Source organism: Cherax quadricarinatus, chromosome 8, assembly GCF_038502225.1.
Source record: "Cherax quadricarinatus isolate ZL_2023a chromosome 8, ASM3850222v1, whole genome shotgun sequence".
Lineage (NCBI taxonomy): Eukaryota > Metazoa > Arthropoda > Malacostraca > Decapoda > Parastacidae > Cherax > Cherax quadricarinatus.
In genome coordinates this window covers 25,212,376-25,234,696 of record NC_091299.1, presented here as the reverse complement: position 1 = coordinate 25,234,696, position 22,321 = coordinate 25,212,376, and the positions used below count along the sequence as shown (strand labels likewise).

Here is a 22,321-nt window from a genome sequence, read left to right as displayed (position 1 = left end):
TTGTCATCCGCACTACATCCACGCACATTTAAGCAACCCAGTTTTATAAAGTTTTTCTTCTTCTCTTTTTTAGTAATTGTATACAGGAGAAGGGGTTACTAGCCCATTGCTCCCGGCATTTTAGTCGCCTCATACGACACGCATGGCTTACGGAGGAAAGATTCTTTTCCACTTCCCCATGGACAATAGAAGAAATAAAAAAGAACAAGAGCTATTTAGAAAAAGGAGAAAAACCTAGATGTATGTATATATATATATGCATGTGCGTGTCTGTGAAGTGTGACCAAAGTGTAAGTAGGAGTAGCAAGATATCCCTGTTATCTTAGCGTGTTTATGAGACAGAAAAAGAAACCAGCAATCCTACCATCATGCAAAACAGTTACAGGTTTTTGTTTCACAGTCATCTGGCAGGACGGTAGTACTTCCCTGGGTGGTTGCTGTCTACCAACCTACTACCTACAACATATCTGTTTTATATCTGTTCACTTTATTAAATTTGCCTATTTTTAGATGGATGTACAGTGGACCCCCCGCATAATGATCAGCTCCCAACGCGACCAATTATGCAAGTGTATTTTTGTAAACGCTTTTGTAGGTGTATTTGTGGGGGTCTGAAACGGACTGATCTACTTCACAATATCTCTTATGGGAACAAATTCGGTCTATAACTGCACCCAAACAGACTTCTGGATTGAAATAATATCGTTATGCAGGGGTCCACTGTACAATGAAATGCTGTACACTACAGAAGTTTCTAATTTTCTAGGTTTAGCCTTACCTGTATCACATCATGAATGCTTTGAAAAACAATTTATTGTTTGCAGCTAATGAAGAACCAAGTGGTCTTCACATGGTGAGGTTGTTAACATTTATTGAAGGCAAGATCCTACACCAAGTTACATACACTAAAGAACTTTTTTTTGAATGTGGAGCATACCTGGGAAAGTTAAATAATGAACTTAAGGTGAGTAAATGTTATATTCTTTTTCTTCCGTTAAAGTGTTGTACAGTGGACCCCCGCTTAACGAACACCTCCAAATGCGACCAATTATGTAAGTGTATTTATGTAAGTGCGTTTGTACATGTATGTTTGGGGGTCTGAAATGGACTAATCTACTTCACAATATTCCTTATGGGAAAAAATTCGGTCAGTACTGGCACCTGAACATACTACTGGAATGAAAAAAGTTCGTTAACCGGGGGTCCACTGTAATTGCTTGCTTTTTTTTTTTTCAGTGTTGAATTTACAAGACTGAGAGCTGGCCTGGTAGGCAATGCTTTCAACTCACACACTGAGTTTCTTGTGGTTTAACCCTTTGAGGGTTTCGGCTGTACTAGTACTGCTTACGACCCAGGGTTTTTGACGTACTAGTACGCCTAAATTCTAGCGCCCTCAAATCTAGTGGGAGAAAGCTGGTAGGCCTACATATAAAAGAATGAGTCTATGTGGTTAGTGTGCACAGTATAAAAAAAATCCTGCAGCACACAGTGCATAATGAGAAAAAAAAAACTTTGACCGTTTTTTGGGAATAAAACAGCGACTTTGCACTGTATTTTCGTATGGTATTTATTGTTGTATTCTAGTTTTCTTGGTCTCATTTTATAGAATGGAAGACTTATTACAGAAATTGAGATGATTTTGACTGGTTTTACAATGAAAAGTACCTTGAAATTGAGCTCAAAATAGCAGAAATGTTCGATTTTTACCAAAGTTCAAAAGTAAACAAATCATGCCAAGCATCCAATACACGTCAACTGGTGAGTCTAATATTCTTTCGCAAGTGCGCCAATATTATTTATACCATTTTTTACACTAATGCAGTAGTCTGCATAACACTAAATCTTCTATTTTTTGTGAGAATAAAAATTCAAAGTGGAAAGCAAAAGAATGTAAGAGGGGCCTTGAGACGTGACTAATGAACAGAGAAAATGTCATTTTAGTGCCAGGAATGTTTTTCTTGTTTATTCTGGACCCTATTCGGAAATTGGCATCTTTTGAAATTTGTGTGAAATTGGCAAAATTGCTAAATTCTGACCACTGTACTGGATAGTTGAAATTGATAAATGGGTGGTTTCTTGCACTCATTCGATAGAAAAAATGGAGTTCTAGCGAAATATTCATGTTTTTTGTCGACTAGTACAGTGGAATTGGCCGAAAATGGGGCTCAAAGTGGGCAAAATCGCCGATGCGTAAACATCGCCTAGACTAACTTCGCAAGAGCATAATTCCGTAAGTTTTCCATCAAATTTCAAACTTTTGGTGTCATTATGATCAGGAAAAGATTTTCTGTCTTTTCATAAGAGAAAATTATTAATATTTTTTTTTTAAATTTGGCCGACCCTGAGAACGAGTCTCGGAGAGGGCCTGTCGACCCTCAAAGGGTTAATCCCTGTTTGGGTGGAAATATGGGTGTGTCTCCTTACACCTGCTGTCCCCATTCACCTAACAGTAAGTAGGTACCTGGGTGTTAGTCGACTGGTGTGGGTGGTATCCTGGGGGACAATTTGAAGGACCCCAGTGGAAATAAGCCAGACAGTCCTTGATGACACACTGACTTACTTGGGTTATCCTGGATGGCTAACCCTCCAGGGTTAAAAATCCAAACAAAATTTTATCTTATCTTACCCCAGCTTGTCTCAGAGTTCAGCTATATCAAGATGTGATTCATGACACTCATCTGACACCTAGGTACAGTATCTATTGACCGCTAGGTGAACAAGGGGAGCAGATATAAGGAGACTTGCCTATACGTACACATCTTAACCCACCAGAGTTGGAAACCAGGTCCTTTGGTGAAGAGCTGAAAGGATTGTCACTGAGCTATGGACCACTTTTTCTTAAAACAAAAAATTGAGGATTTTATTTCTTTGCAAAAGTTACAATGTGTAATTACAATTTTGATTTGCTAAGCCCAAAGAAAGCCACTATCATGCCGAGGAGTTTCAGGCAGATTAATTCTAGTACATAATAACTACCTAAATCTAGACAAGATAAGAGTACCTGGAGTGGTTAACTTTTATTAAAATCTATATTTAATCTTAATACTAATGTGAGGATAGATGGGCTAATGAGAGCATAGGCAATGGGGTCGAAGAGGTATGGGGTAGGTTTAAAAATGTAGTGTTAGAGTGTTCAGCAGAAGTTTGTGGTTACAGGAAAGTGGGTGCGGGAGGGAAGAGGAGCGATTGGTGGAATGATGATGTAAAGAGAGTAGTAAGGGAGAAAAAGTTAGCATATGAGAAGTTTTTACAAAGTAGAAGTGATGCAAGGAGGGAAGAGTATATGGAGAAAAAGAGAGAGGTTAAGAGAGTGGTGAAGCAATGTAAAAAGAGAGCAAATGAGAGAGTGGGTGAGCTGTTATCAACAAATTTTGTTGAAAATAAGAAAAAGTTTTGGAGTGAGATTAACAAGTTAAGGAAGCCTAGAGAACAAATGGATTTGTCAGTTAAAAATAGGAGAGGAGAGTTATTAAATGGAGAGTTAGAGGTATTGGGAAGATGGAGGGAATATTTTGAGGAATTGTTAAATGTTGATGAAGATAGGGAAGCTGTGATTTCGTGTATAGGGCAAGGAGGAATAACATCTTGTAGGAGTGAGGAAGAGCCAGTTGTGAGTGTGGGGGAAGTTCGTGAGGCAGTAGGTAAAATGAAAGGGGTAAGGCAGCCGGGATTGATGGGATAAAGATAGAAATGTTAAAAGCAGGTGGGGATATAGTTTTGGAGTGGTTGGTGCAATTATTTAATAAATGTATGGAAGAGGGTAAGGTACCTAGGGATTGGCAGAGAGCATGCATAGTTCCTTTGTATAAAGGCAAAGGGGATAAAAGAGAGTGCAAAAATTATAGGGGGATAAGTCTGTTGAGTGTACCTGGTAAAGTGTATGGTAGAGTTATAATTGAAAGAATTAAGAGTAAGACGGAGAATAGGATAGCAGATGAACAAGGAGGCTTTAGGAAAGGTAGGGGGTGTGTGGACCAGGTGTTTACAGTGAAACATATAAGTGAACAGTATTTAGATAAGGCTAAAGAGGTCTTTGTGGCATTTATGGATTTGGAAAAGGCGTATGACAGGGTGGATAGGGGGGCAATGTGGCAGATGTTGCAAGTGTATGGTGTAGGAGGTAGGTTACTGAAAGCAGTGAAGAGTTTTTACGAGGATAGTGAGGCTCAAGTTAGAGTATGTAGAAAAGAGGGAAATTTTTTCCCAGTAAAAGTAGGCCTTAGACAAGGATGTGTGATGTCACCGTGGTTGTTTAATATATTTATAGATGGGGTTGTAAGAGAAGTAAATGCGAGGGTCTTGGCAAGAGGCGTGGAGTTAAAAGATAAAGAATCACACACAGGGTGGGAGTTGTCACAGCTGCTCTTTGCTGATGACACTGTGCTCTTGGGAGATTCTGAAGAGAAGCTGCAGAGATTGGTGGATGAATTTGGTAGGGTGTGCAAAAGAAGAAAATTAAAGGTGAATACAGGAAAGAGTAAGGTTATGAGGATAACAAAAAGATTAGGTGATGAAAGATTGAATATCAGTTTGGAGGGAGAGAGTATGGAGGAGGTGAACGTATTCAGATATTTGGGAGTGGACGTGTCAGCGGATGGGTCTATGAAAGATGAGGTGAATCATAGAATTGATGAGGGAAAAAGAGTGAGTGGTGCACTTAGGAGTCTGTGGAGACAAAGAACTTTGTCCTTGGAGGCAAAGAGGGGAATGTATGAGAGTATAGTTTTACAAACGCTCTTATATGGGTGTGAAGCATGGGTGATGAATGTTGCAGCGAGGAGAAGGCTGGAGGCAGTGGAGATGTCATGTCTGAGGGCAATGTGTGGTGTGAATATAATGCAGAGAATTCGTAGTTTGGAAGTTAGGAGGAGGTGCGGGATTACCAAAACTGTTGTCCAGAGGGCTGAGGAAGGGTTGTTGAGGTGGTTCGGACATGTAGAGAGAATGGAGCGAAACAGAATAACTTCAAGAGTGTATCAGTCTGTAGTGGAAGGAAGGCGGGGTAGGGGTCGGCCTAGGAAGGGTTGGAGGGAGGGGGTAAAGGAGGTTTTGTGTGCGAGGGGCTTGGACTTCCAGCAGGCATGCGTGAGCGTGTTTGATAGGAGTGAATGGAGACAAATGGTTTTTAATACTTGACGTGCTGTTGGAGTGTGAGCAAAGTAACATTTATGAAGGGATTCAGGGAAACCGGCAGGCCGGACTTGAGTCCTGGAGATGGGAAGTACAGTGCCTGCACTCTGAAGGAGGGGTGTTAATGTTGCAGTTTAAAAACTGTAGTGTAAAGCACCCTTCTGGCAAGACAGTGATGGAGTGAATGATGGTGAAAGTTTTTCTTTTTCGGGCCACCCTGCCTTGGTGGGAATCGGCCAGTGTGATAATAAAAAATAATAATAATAATAAAAAAAATATATCTTCCATTACATATATCAAATGAAACCAAAAAACGAGAATACAACCATAAAAAACTATATGAAAATACACCACAAAGTCGGTTTTACACCGTGAACACGGTCGCAGTTTTTTCTCATTATGCACTGTGTGCTGCAGGATTTTTTTTTTTTTATAGTGCACACTTAACACACAGACCTATTCTTTTGTATGTAGGCCCAAATTTATCAGTCACAGCTTATCTGAGTGAGCTAAGCTCTTGGCAACCAACAGTAGCGCCAAAGCCACCTTATCCTTTATGGACAATGTATTGTGTATGTGCTTTACACAATGAGAAGCATTTCTTTTATTCATTTGAACCACGGCTAGGGTTAAAAGTGAGCAGGTTATAACAATAAATGGAACAAAAGAAATTGGCAGGACTTATGCAGCAAGTAGTGCCACCAAACAGCAGCAGCAGGTTGGTGTGGAGACTCTGGAAATTTGAAATTATGCTAGCTGAAATTAGTGCCGGATTACTGATGGAACCGGATTACTGATTGCCGGATTAGTGATGGCCGACCCGTACAACTGTGATACTTCTGATCAGTATTAAAATGCAACTGTCTTATGACCCAAAGGTCCTGGATTCAAATATTGGGCAGGGCAAGATGTATGGGCACATGTTACACCTGCTGTCTTAGTTCACCTAGCTGCAAGTACGTAGGTGTTAGTTGACCACTGCAGGTTATTTCCAGAAAATAACTGAATGCATGACTATGGGAACCTCAAAAACCCGAAGGTATTGTGTCCCTGACCCTGATATACAATTTCTCTACATCAGGTTGTAGATGGCCCATTGTGTACCAGCTGTGAAAAATGCCTTACCTTTGACATGTCATCTACTCTGAAGATTACTAATGTAAATAGTTTGAATCTGATGCAAATTCAGTCATGCAAGATCACATTTACAATATATATAATACAAGCTAATTTTTGCATGTCTACATATAGCACAATCTCTGTGTAACTGTCTTTAGTGTTATACACATATATATGATTAGATAGATTTTGCCACCGAAGTGGCTAGTTTATTGTGCACCCCATATCCATCCTGTGGACGGTAGCGCGAGAGCATATGGATACACAAAAGGCCTAGGAACTAGGCCCCAAAGGGTTAACAGGAATACATATGGATTTATATCTACATATCTATAGTTCACTTATCTGTTACAAGCAAATTTAGGAAATTTGCTTAGTATATCTGGTATCTTATTTTCATTAATAAGATATCTTGACATGTCACATAGGTTATTATACTGTCTGTCTCTGTATTCCTCAATAAGTGGACAATTAAGCACATAGTGTTCAAGAGAGTGACCATATGCCTGATCACATAATTTACATTTAGTTTGATCATCATCTGTGTGTCTCCCAAACTGCCAGAAGTACTTGTAACCAAGCCTAAGCCTGGCCACTACAACATCAGTCAGTCTGTTCACATTGCAAGTTGCTCCATAAACATACTTATCTACGTTCATGTTATCATAGTGGGTTATAGATCTACTCAGGCTTCTAACTGCATTCCTATAACAATCATTTTCATTATTTACTTCTCTCCTAATATTATTCCTAATGCTAGACACAGTTATACCAAAGTTATATTCTACATTCTCCTTCTCGATACTCTTCTTGGCTAACATATCAACTTTATCATGAAGGAGTAATCCAATGTGTGATGGGATCCATAGCAATTGTACATTAATTCCTTTGTCCCTAATTTTTGAGTATCTATACCTGGCTTCCCCAATGAGCATGTTGTTGGAGTCATTATATGAGTCAAGAGCCTTCAGTGATGACATAGAATCAGTAATGATGATAGAGTCAAGTTCAGTGTCATAGGTTAGCTTTAGCGCCATTAGGATTGCAAACAATTCAGTTTGCAGTGTAGACGCCCAGTTGTTAATTCTTATGCCTAACTCAACAAATTTATTATCGTTCTTAACTAGGGAGGTGGCAACAAGAGCAGATGCAGCCCTGCCAGAAGACTCCTGTTTAGATCCATCAGTGTATATAACTTGTGATAACTTGTTACTACCAGCTAGGTGAGAAATTTCTTCTTGAGCAGTTGCTCTAACAAGAGATTTAAGGAAGGGATTACTAGCAATGAGCTTCTTGGGAGGGACTTGTAGGTATGTGATATTAAATGAACACATCTTCCATGGAGGGGTGAAATGCTCTTGTTGCCTACAGTGATACAGTTCATGTAGGTTATAAAACTTAATGCAATTGCACGTTTTCACAATCCATTTAGATCTGTGTGTATTTACCTCTAGACACTTGGTAAGATTCACTGTGACAGTGTCTGGTTCGTTTCTCAACATTCTAATACCGAGTACAGTGTTAATTTCAACAATCCTATCACTGATACTAGAAATACCAAGCTCCTTCCTCATGTTAAGAACTTTTGTAGATCTGGGACAGCCAAGAATAATCCTGAGAGCTTCATTTTGCATTAACTCCAAGGGTCGGAGAGAACTTTCTCTAGCTAATATCAACATGGGAGCAGCATAATCAATTAAGGACCTAACATAGGCTATGTACATCATTCTCACGATTCTCACATTTGCACCATGAACAAAATTAATCAGGGTAGTAAAAGTTTTGTCCATATATACCACACATCATATAGTATCAAGTTTTGTCTTAAGTAATGACTATACATTACGTATGATATGCCTATTGTATTTAGGCAGTAGGTTGGTAAACAGCAACTGCCCAGGGAGGTACTTCCATCTTGCCAAGTGAGTGTAAAATGAAAGCCTGTAATTCTTATACATGATGGTAGGATTGCTGGTGTCCTTTTTTCTGTCTCATAAATATGCAAGATTTCAGTACGTCTTGCTACTTCTACTTACACTTAGGTCACACTACGCATACATATATAAGCATATATATACACACCCCTCTGGGTTTTCTGCTATTTTCTTTCTAGTTCTTGTTCTTGTTTATTTCCTCTTATCTCCATGGGGAAGTGGAACAGAATTCTTCCTCCGTAAGCCATGCATGTTGTAAGAGGCAACTACAATGCCGGGGGCAAGGGGCTAGTAACCCCTTCTCTTGCATAAATTACTAAATTTAAAAAGAGAAACTTTAGTTTTTCTTTTTGGGCCACCCTGCCACGGTGGGATACGGCCAGTTTGTTGAAAAAAAAAAATCTTTTGTAATATTGACCCAGTAATAATTTTAATTCTGTTCCAAATACTGCACATGTGTAATCAATATTTTTACTGCTGTTAATCTTAACATTATAAAATGCAGTTTTACTTCAGTTCAGGACAATGTACTTTGTACTTTGTGAGCATTACGACTGTATCTATAATTGCTTAGTTAATCTTAAGTTTAATTTTAAGCCTGCCCATAATGCTCTGCTTTTGGCATGTATACCCAACTATGTACTGTAATTCCTTGTACAACTATGTATCATATCCAAATAAAGTATATGAATATATAAATATGAATGTATTCTGCAATTTTTTTAACTAAAAAAAATCCAGAGCAGACAGCGAAAAATGTCATGATTGATTAATATATAACCCAATCTACTGCAGAATTCTTCATAATTATAATTCAATATTTACAGAAAAGCACCAAATGTTTGTGGATCATCTAGCAGGAACAATATCCCTTCATAAAAATGAATTCTCATAATACAGTGGAACCTTAAAAATCGAATGCATCACATATCGAACGTTTCGAAAATAGGACCATTTTTTCAGACAAACTGTGTCCCTATTATCGAACGTGCCCATATTTTCGGACCGCCGGGTACGGGACCTGTCTGCCGCCAGCTCTGTCCGCGTCCCCGCACAGGCGCCATGAGCAGTCTAGCTTTGTTTATGCTTGATTGAACACTAACCTGCGCTCTCATTCACGCATTTTACGATTATTTTGTTGTGTTTAGTGCTTGTGGTTCTGTGAAATATGGGCTCAAAGAAACTTGCTAGTGGTACCCCTGTGGTAAAGGAAGTGAGAAACGCCGTAGATGTGAAGAAGGAAATAATACAGAAGTATGAGAGTGGTGTGAGACTAGTTGAGCTTGCCAGGATGTATGGGAAAAACAAGTCGACCATCGGTTCTTCAAAGTTTATTCTCTATAAGGATTACAATGCTGAGTTTACAGAAATTTGGTTATTGTGTGGTTTACATGTAGTAAAATAGTGATTACAGAGTGTACCACTAGAACGCTTAGCATGGCTAGGCATTTCGGGCAGACTTAGTTTTATTCTTAATTGTAAAATATTACAAATTATGAGGTAAGTTGGTATTATGGCTAAGTGACTAAATACTAGTTTGTGAGTTTAGCAATGTAAATGCTTTTGTTTTGGCACAGTACATAGTTTCAGTATTGGAGTATCACAGGATTCATTATTTTAAGATTGAGATTAATATTTCTGTTTATGGTCAAATGAGTCAGTGAGTGTAAGTGTGAACCACCAGGTGGTATTCGTGTAGTTAGTTGACAGGGTGTATCAGGGAGATAAGATGTTTTCTAATGGTAGTTTTGAAGGTGATGAATGTGTCTGCAGTTCTAGAGTTCTCAGGTAGGGTATTCCAGATTTTAGGGCCTTTGACATACATTGAATTTTTGTAAAGGTTTAGTCGGACACGGGGAATGTCGTAGAGATGTTTGTGTCTGGTGTTATGCCTGTGGGTTCTGTCACAACTATCAAGAAAGCGTTTTAGGTCAAGGTTGATATTAGAGTTTAAGGCCCTGTAGATGTAGATTGCACAGTAGTAAGTGTGGATGTACTGAACAGGGAGTAAGTTTAGGTCTATGAAGAGTGGGGGGGTGTGTTGCCAGGGATGGGATTTAGTGATTATTCTTACTGCAGCTTTTTGTTGGGTTATTATTGGCTTTAGGTGTGTTGCTGCAGTTGATCCCCAAGCACAAATAGCATAGGTGAGGTATGGATAAATAAGTGAGTGGTATAGTGTGAGAAGGGCATTTTGCGGCACGTAGTATCGTATCTTGGAGAGGATCCCAACCGTTTTGGATACTTTTTTGGTTATATGCTGGATATGGGTGCTGAAATTCAGGTTGTTGTCAAGGTATAAGCCTAGGAATTTGCCCCCATTATTTCTGGTAATTAGAGTGTTGTCAATCTTAATGTTAATTTGTGCATCTCCTGCTCTGCTACCAAACATAATATAGTAGGTTTTGTCAGTGTTAAGCGTAAGTTTATTGGCTGTCATCCAAGTCGATATTTTGATCAGCTCCTCATTCACAGTGGTGTTGAGGGTGGCAAGATTAGGGTGAGAGATGACATAAGTCGTGTCGTCAGCAAAGAGAATGGGTTTCAGGTGTTGGGATACGTTTGGAAGGTCATTGATGTATATGAGGAAGAGCAGGGGACCAAGGACACTTCCCTGCGGAACTCCAGTATCAAGTGGCCGTGTTGCTGATGCTGTGTCTTTAATGGTGACATACTGATACCTATTAGTAATGTAAGATTTGAAATAAGCAAGCGCATGGCCTCTTATACCGTAATGATCAAGTTTGTGGAGTAGGATGTCGTGGTCTACTGTGTCAAAAGCTTTTCTTAGGTCAATAAAAATTCCTAGTGGATATTCCTTATTTTCCAATGCTGTGTAAAGCAGATCTAGCATTTTTATGATTGCATCATTAGTGCTTTTATTTTTCCTGAATCCAAATTGGCAGGGGTTGAGTATGTTTTGAGCCGTTATAAATGAATACAGTCTCCTGTGCACGAGTTTCTCAAAGATTTTGGATAGCAATGGTAAGTTAGATATTGGCCTATAGTTGTTTAAGTCTGTAGGGTCACCACCTTTATGTATTGGTGTAACCCTTGCCATCTTGAGTAGTTTCGGGAAGGTGCTAGTCTCTAGTGACTTGTTAAAGAGTAATGAAATAGCATGCGAAAGGACATGGGCCGCTCGCTTGTACAGTAATGGTGGGACATGAGACAGATTCCCCGAGTTATTTTTAAGTGACTTTATAATCTCGGTGACTTCCGTGGGCTCAGTTGGTGCAAGATAGAAGGAATTAGGGAAATTCCCATCTAGGTAGTCCCCGGCATGGGCATTGGTATGTGGGATTTTACTGGCGAGATTAGATCCTATGGTTGAGAAGAAGTCGTTTATCTTGTTAGCTGTGTCAGTGGGATGTAGTGGTGTTTCATTAGGTTTAGTTAGGACAATATTCTTGGTTTTTCTCAGTTTGTGGGTCCCTAGAATCTGAGAGAGTGTTTTCCAGGTCTTTTTTATATCTCCTCTAGTGTCTGTGAATCTACTGGAGTAGTATAGTTGTTTGGCTTTCTTTATTACTTTGGTGAGAGCTGATGAATAGTGTTTAAGAATATCTTTGTGTATTAAGCCTTGTCTATATTGCTTTTCATATTGGTGTTTCTTGTCAATGGATTTCAGAATGGTGCTGGTTAGCCATGGGCAACCAAGCCGTTTGTTTGTGATCTGTTTTGTTTTTATAGGACAATGTTTGTTGTATAGTCTAAGTAATTTGTTAAGAAAAATGTCTGTCCAGTCATCAATACCATTGGCCTTGGAGAATTCTGTAGGCCAGTCAACAGTCTCTAGGTCAGCTGTGAACTTCCTTACTGAGGCCTCGTCATGGAGTCTAAATGAGACTTTGTTGTATTCAAGTGGTGGTTTACTAATGTTTGTCAGGAGGAAGGTAGGGTAGTGGTCTGTAGTGCTATCTGTGATTATCCCTGATTTAAGGGGGGCTAGTATATTGGTCCATATGTGGTCTATTATGGTTGCACTTGTCTCAGTGAGCCTGGTTGGTTTAGTTATTGTTGGTATGAGAAGTGTGTTGTTCATATTGTTGATGAAATCAGTTACAGGCTGATCATCTAGTAAGCCAAGGTTGATGTTGAAGTCTCCAGCTAAGAGAAGGTGGTGCTTATTCATTTGTCTGTTTGTTATTAGTGACTTTAATTTCTCACTGAAATTTGGGATGTTTGTGTGAGGTATCCGGTAAATGGCACCGATTGTTATAGGCGTCTTAAGGTTTTTTACAGTAAAATTAGCAAAAATGTATTCCCCATATTCATCACTAAAGCAAGTGGTGCTAATACAAGATAATTGGTTAGAGTAATAGATTGCAATACCACCCCCAACTTGGTTTGGTCTGCAGTTGTGAATTGCTGTGTATCCTGGTAGAGGGTAGATATCTATTGTGTCCTGCTTAAGCCAGGTCTCAGTAAGAATAATGCAGGAGAAGGGTGTCTTTAGTGATTCAAGGAGTGCTAGGAGGTCATCATAGTGTTTGCTTAAGGACCTGATGTTGTAGTTAAGTACTGATAGACTTTTAGCATTGTTTAGGATAGTGCTGGCTTGTGATGCTGTGTAATAAAGGCAGTTACTTTCCAATAGGTTTTGATTGGGTGTCAGATTATGGAGGTTTAGATCAGGGTCAACGTGATCAATCATCTTCTAGGTTTAAATTATGGTTATTTATATCCTGAGTTGTGTGTTGAGTTCTAGTACTGATATCTGTAGTGGTAGGAAGTTTGGACAAGTATATAGCTAGAGTATTTTGGTCATGTAGAGTATAGTCACTACTACACATAATGAAGTTGATGTTGTCTATGTGTTGTGCTGGAATGAACTAAAGTACAACTAGGTATAAACTAGTAATATAAAAATACAAATTAAAAATAGAACAAGACTCTCACTTGTAATTGCACTAAGGTCTAATAATGACTTTTGTGGAGTCTATGTTTTGAGCTAGAATGAGCTATAGTACAATAGGTTTAATCTAATAATATAAAAATACAAATTAAAAATAGCACTAGTCTCTCACTAGTAATTGCACTATGGTCTAATATAGTGAATTTGGTATTGACTATGTATTGAGTTAGAATGAGCTATGGTACAACTGAATTTAATCTAATAATATAAAAATACAAATTAAAAATAGCACCCGTCTCTCACTAGTAATTGCACTATGGTCTAATATAGTGAATTTGGTATTGACTATGTATTGAGCTAGAAAGAGCTATAGTACAACTAGGTTTAGTCTAATAATATAAAAATACAAATTACAAATAGCACCAGTCTCTCACTAGTAATTGCACTATGGTCTAATATAGTGAATTTGGTATTGACTATGTATTGAGCTAGAATGAGCTAGAGTAAAACTGTGATTAATCTAATAATATAATAAAGGCACAAGACTCTCAATTGTAATTGCACTAAGGTCTTATATAAGTTGTTTACAAGAATTAGAGTATAATTAGATTTAAATTGACAGGATAAAATACACAAATTAAGGTAGCAAAAGAATAATAAAAAAAATGATAAAAATAAAAATGGCAATGACTTGGTTATAATATGCTAGTAAGATGGTAGACAGGATAATATAAAAGTTGTAGTTGAAAATACTAGTTTAAAAAAGTATGGAATAAAAATGGTCAATAAAAGAAGTTTACAATAAGTTTGATCAATATAGTTTAAAGTAAAATTGGGCAATAATAGGGATTTAGAATAAAATTGGGCAATTGAGTATTTTTTAAAGTGAGGTAGAATTATTGAAGACAAGTTATGGTTAGTTTATAATAAAATAAGATAGAACAGTGATGTGGTAAGTTGTAAAAAAGGAGATAGATTCTGTAGATATTAAACACAATTAAGACTATGAGGTAGAATGGTCGTTGAATACAACAATGACAATCAAAAGTAGTTGGGGTATTAGAATTTTAGGGGGGCACAAATTTATGACAATATAACACTAACGGTGGACTATGGGTATTATCTGCACTTTACTCTGATTCTGTTAGTCCAGCCTCACTTAGGAATGTTTTAAGGTCATGTTCTGTAGAGATGAAGTATCTCTTCCCAGTGGGCTGTTTCCTAACTGCGATTTTTCCATCCCTCACAAAGCACTGGTGGATTTTTTGGGCATAGCGTAATTTTCTTAGCCGATAAAGAAGGTTTTGTCTTGTTTTGGTAAGGCACTCATTGACGTAAACATCAGTTTTCATAGAAATAGATGTTTTTAGTAGGTTGTTTCTTTGTAGGCTAGTTTGGAATTTTAACAGCACTGTTTTTTTACCTGCTTGGTAGCCCATCAGTTTGCAATCCTTTAGGTCGTCACTACGTATGTTAAGGCGAAGGTGGTCCTTGATAAGCTGTAGGGTGGTCTCCATGCAGGTTTCTTGGGTGACTGTGGGTGGGAGATGTTTGCTGTTAACTACAACAGCGTCAGATAGCTGCTGTTGGTCATTATGGTCTTGGAAGTTGGTTATGACATTGGCAAGTTGTTGGTCCACTCTTGATCTTTCCTCTGTAATGTTGGTAGTAAGTAGGGTGACTTGGTCTTTTAGAGTGTTGATGGTGTCTAGGGACTGGGTGTGGGTGTTGCTTTGTTGTTCTAGAGTGTCTAGTTTATGTTCTAGAGCAGTGATCTTGTTGAGGTAATCTGCATTGTTAGCCTTTAGTTCCTGCATTTCTTGAGTTAGTTTGGTGATCGTTTGGTTCTGAATCATAAGGAGTTTAGCTATTTCTGGGTCGGTGATCTTCTTGACATCAAATACTGGGAAGGAGTTATCTTGGACTGTAGCGGCGGCCATGTTTGTTGTTGTCTGTCGTGTGTTGTGGTGGTGCCGGTGGGTGATGAGGGTTGTGTCCTGGCTGGCAGTACCACAAGTTTTCCTCGTGTTATTACTGCTCTCACCTTTGATGTTAGGAGTCCTTAGCTGGTTACTGGATCTTCTTTTATTGTTCTGACCCTTGTCCATTGGTTGTGGCTTCGGGTGAATAGTAGGCGATGGGTGATGGGTGAATGTTGTGGAGTATCACTTCAGTGGCAGCGGGGTAGGAGGTGGTAGTACGAGTCCTATTAGTTGGTAATTTGTGAACTTTTGGGTGATTTCTGCAGTTGCTTTATATCATTCTGGGTATCCACACATGTTAGTGTTATGCGGGTCTTGATTAGGTCATCACTGGGCTGCTGGGAACCTCAGGTAGAAGTAAAAATAGAGGACAAGGTTCCTGTTGCCGCTGCCACTGCCGCTACACATATGCTGCTATGTATGATAATTCTATGTAACTGTATTTGTGTATACCTGAATAAACTTACTTGCTTACTTACTAAGAGAAGTAATCCCAGAGAGGGCTTTACCTGAAATCCTCATGGAGGGGGATTCTCCTTCCAAACACTAACCCCAACTCCCTCTCTCCTCCTCCCTATCTTCCAGATGCCATCACCAATCTTCAATAAAGGTAAGTAAAAATGTTATTTTATATGTATTACTATACATACATGTAATTAAAAACTAGAGTATTTGTTGTGTGTAAAACTGTAATTAATCTCTATAAAATGTATTTTTTGTGTGAATATTTTTGGGTTTCTGGAATGGATTAATTGCATTTCCATTATTTCTTATGGGAAATATTGCTTCGAATTTCAGACTTTTCGAATTTAGAACTAGCTCCTGGAACGGATTAAGTTCGATTTTTGAAGTTCCACTGTAAGTGATGCAGCAGCTACATATATTGTTTCCAAGTTAGATTCTGTACTCCTTACAAATTAATAACACTTATCTATCTTTGCAGAATTTTTTCAGTTTTACATGATTTGCTTAGTCATCTTGCATCCTCCAGTTAATCAAACATAAGAATTCTTCTGTGTTTCTCATACATTACAAAATAAATTAATATTTATTCTTTATTAAGTACAGTGCCTACACTCTGAAGGAGGGATGGAGATAAGTTGCAGTTTTTGAACTGTAGTATTGGCATGCCTCTGGCAAGACAAGGATGGAGCGAATGATGATAAAAGCGTTTTATCTTTTTCAGATCACCCTGCCTTGGTGGGAAACAGCTGATATATTTAAAAAAATAAGCTATAGTTTTAAAGCTGCAACATATCATCATAGTACAGTAATTATTTTCAGGATTTTTGTAATGAGGATTTAAAGTCAAGAAAATGTCTCTGGAGTCTGGAAAGCACTCCTAAATTGAAAAAATTTGTTTCTGCTGTAAAGAATGAGAAGCAAATTAATCTGGTCCAAGAAGTCTTAGCTGCATGGAATCTGAACATTATCCCAGAAATTCACAGGCTGGAGAAAGGTGAGATTCCTGTCTGATGTATTCCAGTAATTCTAACTTTAAGATACAATAACAATATTTTAAATAACAGAAGATGGCTTCAGTTGCCCATGACAACACTAAATTGGCAAGATAATAAACTAATACATGATTGATGTGTATGTTCTTTGACACCATTTCAACTCTGGACTGGGTCATTTCTTGTCATGCATACATCACATTAGTCTTCATGAAGGTTAGATTAGGTAGGTTTGCCAGGAAACAGGACAGGTGTTTCCTGACATGGGTCTTAGTCATATGATGACCCACAGCTGGAGCTTTTGGTCATCTGACCAAGGCCTGAGGGGAAAAGTTGGGGTTCCACATTATCCACTGTCTCTATAACATCAGCTCTGTTATGCCTCATTTGAAAAGTAGTTAATTATGTAGCCTTGAGCTCATTTTGGTATGTGATCTGACTTATTTCCAAGATGTTTTTCACTGCTGTGTTGAACTTTTTCCAGTGTTCAAACATCTTCCTCTGTGCCAAAATTTTGATTAAAGTCTTGTATATGTTTAATTATTATTTTCAAATATTAATGTTTGCCAGGTAAAAGTCAGTTCATAATTTGTAATAGATATTACTTTAGGGGAATATTACTACAAATCTGATCTTCTCAGCACACTAATTTCAACTGTTTTTAGGTTTTATACATGGTGACTTCAATGAGCAAAACATTATTGTCAATACCAAGTCGGGTGACCCCACCACCTTCCACATTGATGGTCTTCTGGATTTTGGAGACATACAATACTCCTGTTACCTATTTGAGATAGCCATTGCCATAATGTACCAGATGGTCGAGGTTAATTGCATGCCACCGAACGATGTAGGAGGATACGTATTAGCTGGTTATCTCACCCAGAGAAATATATCTAAGAATGACTGGGATATTTTAAAGGTAAGATTTCTCATTAATATTTTCACACTTCTTTGTATTTAAGATTCTTTCCTTGACTATGTATCTCTATGTATCACACGGCGAGTGTCCGGGTTCGATTCCTGGCGAGGGTAGAAACATACACAAATAACCTGCATTGTTTCTTTACACCAGTTGTCTATGTTCCCCATCGGTAAAAATAGGTACCTGTGTGAGTCACATCCTGGGACAAAACTGACCTAATTTGCCTGAAATGCTCTGCATAACAAGGGGCTTTCTATATTGTAGTATGTCACTGATGTTAGCTAGGCCTGTATACCTTGTACATTTTTTTTTTTAACAAGTCAGCCATCTCACACCGAGGCAGGGAGACCCAAAAAGAAAATACTTTCATCATCATTCAACACTTTCGCCTCACTCACACATAATCACTGTTTTTGCAGAGGTGCTCAGAACACAACAGTTTAGAAGCATATACGTATAAAGATACACAACATATCCCTCCAAACTGCTAATATCCCGAACCCCTCCTTTAGAGTGCAGGGATTGTACTTCCCATTTCCAGGACTCGAGTCCGGCTATATAAAAACAACCGGTTTCCTTGAATCCCTTCACTAAATATTACCCTGCTCACACCCCAACAAATCGTCAGGTCCCAAATACCATTCATCTCCATTCACTCCTATTGAACACGCTCATGCATGCCTGCTGGAAGTCCAAGCCCCTCGCCCACAAAACCTCCCTTACCCCTTCCTTCCAACCTTTTCGAGGATGACCCCTACCCCACCTTCCTTCCCCTACAGATTTATACGCTCTCCATGTCATTCTACTTTGATCCATTCTCTCTAAATGACCAAACCACCTCAACAACCCCTCTTCAGCCCTCTGACTAATACTTATATTAACTCCACACCTTCTGTTAATTTCCACACTCCAAATTTTTTGCATAATATTTACACCACACATTGCCCTTAGACAGAACATCTCCACTGCCTCCAACCGCCTCCTCGCTGCTGCATTCACAACCCAAGCATCACACCCATATAAGAGTGTTGGTACTACTATACTTTCATACATTCCCTTCTTTGCCTCCATAGATAATGTTTTTTGTCTCCACATATACCTCAATGCACCACTCACCTTTTTTCCCTCATCAGTTCTGTGATTAACCTCATCCTTCATAAATCCATCCTCTGACACTTCAACTCCCAAGTATCTGAAAACATTCACTTCTTCCGTACTCCTCCTCCCCAATTTGATATCCAATTTTTCTTTATCTAAATCATTTGATACCCTCATCACCTTACTCTTTTCTATGCTCACTTTCAACTTTCTACCTTAACACACACTCCCAAACTCATCCACTAACCTTTGCAATTTTTCTTTAGAATCTCCCATAAGCACAGTATCATCAGCAAAAAGCAACTGTGTCAATTCCCATTTTGTATTTAATTCCCCATAATTTAATTCCACCCCTCTCCTGAACACCCTAGCATTTACTTCTTTTACAACCCCATCTATAAATATATTAAACAACCATGGTGACATTACACATCCCTGTCTAAGACCTACTTTTACTGGGAAGTAGTCTCCTTCTCTTCTACACACCCTAACCCGAGCCTCACTATCCTCATAAAAAGTCTTTACAGCATTTAGTAACTTACCACCTATTCCATATACTTGCAACATCTGCCACATTGCTCCTCTATCCACTCTATCATATGCCTTTTCTAAATCCATAAATGCAATAAAAACTTCCCTACCTTTATCTAAATTCTGTTCACATATATGCTTCAATGTAAACAATTGATCTACACATCCCCTACCCACTCTAAAACCTCCTTGCTCATCCGCAATCCTACATTCTGTCTTACCTCTAATTCTTTCAATTATAACCCTACCGTACACTTTTCCTTGTATACTCAGTAAACTTATTCCTCTATAATTTTTACAATCTCTTTTGTCCCCCTTCCCTTTATATAAAGGGACTATACATGCTCTCTGGCAATCCCTAGGTACCTTCCCCTCTTTCATACATTTTTTTTTTTTTTTTTTTTTTTAACAAGTCAGCCGTCTCCCACCGAGGCAGGGTGACCCAAAAAAGAAAGAAAATCCCCAAAAAGAAAAATACATTCATCATCATTCAACACTTTCACCACACTCACACATTATCACTGCTTTTGCAGAGGTGCTCAGAATACAACAGTTTAGAAGCATATACGTATAAAGATACACAACATATCCCTCCAAACTGCCAATAACCCAAAACCCCTCCTTTAAAGTGCAGGCATTGTACTTCCCATTTCCAGGACTCAAGTCCGACTATATGAAAATACCCGGTTTCCCTGAATCCCTTCACTAAATATTACCCTGCTCACACTCCAACAGATCGTCAGGTCCCAAGTATCATTCGTCTCCATTCACTCCTATCTAACACGCTCATGCACGCTTGCTGGAAATCCAAGCCCCTCGCCCACAAAACCTCCTTTACCCCCTCTTTCCAACCCTTTCAAGGACGACCCCTACCCCTCCTTCCTTCCCCTATAGATTTATATGCTTTCCATGTCATTCTACTTTGATCCATTCTCTCTAAATGACCAAACCACCTCAACAACCCCTCTTCTGCCCTCTGACTAATGCTTTTATTAACTCCACACCTTCTCCTAATTTCCACACTCCGAATTTTCTGCATAATATTTACACCACACATTGCCCTTAGACAGGACATCTCCACTGCCTCCAACCGTCTCCTTGCTGCTGCATTTACCACCCAAGCTTCACATCCATATAAGAGTGTTGGTACTACTATACTTTCATACATTCCCTTCTTTGCCTCCATAGATAACGTTTTTTGACTCCACATATACCTCAACGCACCACTCACCTTTTTTCCCTCATCAATTCTATGATTAACCTCATCCTTCATAAATCCATCCGCCGACACGTCAACTCCCAAGTATCTGAAAACATTCACTTCTTCCATACTCCTCCTCCCCAATTTGATATCCAATTTTTCTTTATCTAAATCATTTGATACCCTCATCACCTTACTCTTTTCTATGTTCACTTTCAACTTTCTACCTTTACACACATTCTCAAACTCATCCACTAGCCTTTGTAATTTTTCTTTAGAATCTCCCATAAGCACAGTATCATCAGCAAAAAGTAACTGTGTCAATTCCCATTTTGAATTTGATTCCTCATAATTTAATCCCACCCCTCTCCCGAACACCCTAGCATTTACTTCTTTTACAACCCCATCTATAAATATATTAAACAACCATGGTGACATTACACATCCCTGTCTAAGACCTACTTTTACCGGGAAGTATTCTCCCTCTCTTCTACACACCCTAACCTTAGCCTCACTATCCTCATAAAAGCTCTTTACAGCATTTAGTAGCTTACTACCTATTCCATATACTTGCAACATCTGCCACATTGCTCCTCTATCCACTCTATCATATGCCTTTTCTAAATCCATAAATGCAATAAAAACTTCCCTACCTTTATCTAAATACTGTTCACATATATGCTTCAATGTAAACACTTGATCTACACATCCCCTACCCACTCTGGGGGTTTCTTTTTCTGTCTCATAAACACGCTAAGATAACAGGGATATCTTGCTACTCCTACTTACACTTTGGTCACACTTCACAGACACGCACATGCATATATATATATACATACATCTAGGTTTTTCTCCTTTTTCTAAATAGCTCTTGTTCTTTTTTATTTCTTCTATTGTCCATGGGGAAGTGGAAAAGAATCTTTCCTCCGTAAGCCATGCGTGTCGTATGAGGCGACTAAAATGCCGGGAGCAATGGGCTAGTAACCCCTTCTCCTGTATACAATTACTAAAAAAGAGAAGAAGAAAAACTTTATAAAACTGGGTTGCTTAAATGTGCGTGGATGTAGTGCGGATGACAAGAAACAGATGATTGCTGATGTTATGAATGAAAAGAAGTTGGATGTCCTGGCCCTAAGCGAAACAAAGCTGAAGGGGGTAGGAGAGTTTCAGTGGGGGGAAATAAATGGGATTAAATCTGGAGTATCTGAGAGAGTTAGAGCAAAGGAAGGGGTAGCAGTAATGTTAAATGATCAGTTATGGAAGGAGAAAAGAGAATATGAATGTGTAAATTCAAGAATTATGTGGATTAAAGTAAAGGTTGGATGCGAGAAGTGGGTCATAATAAGCGTGTATGCACCTGGAGAAGAGAGGAATGCAGAGGAGAGAGAGAGATTTTGGGAGATGTTAAGTGAATGTATAGGAGCCTTTGAACCAAGTGAGAGAGTAATTGTGGTAGGGGACTTGAATGCTAAAGTAGGAGAAACTTTTAGAGAGGGTGTGGTAGGTAAGTTTGGGGTGCCAGGTGTAAATGATAATGGGAGCCCTTTGATTGAACTTTGTATAGAAAGGGGTTTAGTTATAGGTAATACATATTTTAAGAAAAAGAGGATAAATAAGTATACACGATATGATGTAGGGCGAAATGACAGTAGTTTGTTGGATTATGTATTGGTAGATAAAAGACTGTTGAGTAGACTTCAGGATGTACATGTTTATAGAGGGGCCACAGATATATCAGATCACTTTCTAGTTGTAGCTACACTGAGAGTAAAAGGTAGATGGGATACAAGGAGAATAGAAGCATCAGGGAAGAGAGAGGTGAAGGTTTATAAACTAAAAGAGGAGGCAGTTAGGGTAAGATATAAACAGCTATTGGAGGATGGATGGGCTAATGAGAGCATAGGCAATGGGGTCGAAGAGGTATGGGGTAGGTTTAAAAATGTAGTGTTAGAGTGTTCAGCAGAAGTTTGTGGTTACAGGAAAGTGGGTGCAGGAGGGAAGAGGAGCGATTGGTGGAATGATGATGTAAAGAGAGTAGTAAGGGAGAAAAAGTTAGCATATGAGAAGTTTTTACAAAGTAGAAGTG

General features: G+C 38.7%; 1 protein-coding gene across 3 annotated transcripts in view; it reads left to right on the top strand.

Moving 5' to 3' along the window:
• The window catches only part of LOC138852413 (hydroxylysine kinase-like), a 103,718-nt gene that overhangs the window by 66,450 nt on the left and 14,947 nt on the right, over positions 1-22,321 (top strand). For all 3 annotated transcript variants that reach the window (XM_070082968.1, XM_070082970.1, XM_070082969.1), the window contains exons 4-6: positions 825-964; positions 16,308-16,482; positions 17,146-17,402. In XM_070082968.1, coding sequence (XP_069939069.1) covers positions 825-964; positions 16,308-16,482; positions 17,146-17,402 — 572 coding nt within the window. The remainder of the gene's footprint in view (positions 1-824; positions 965-16,307; positions 16,483-17,145; positions 17,403-22,321) is intronic.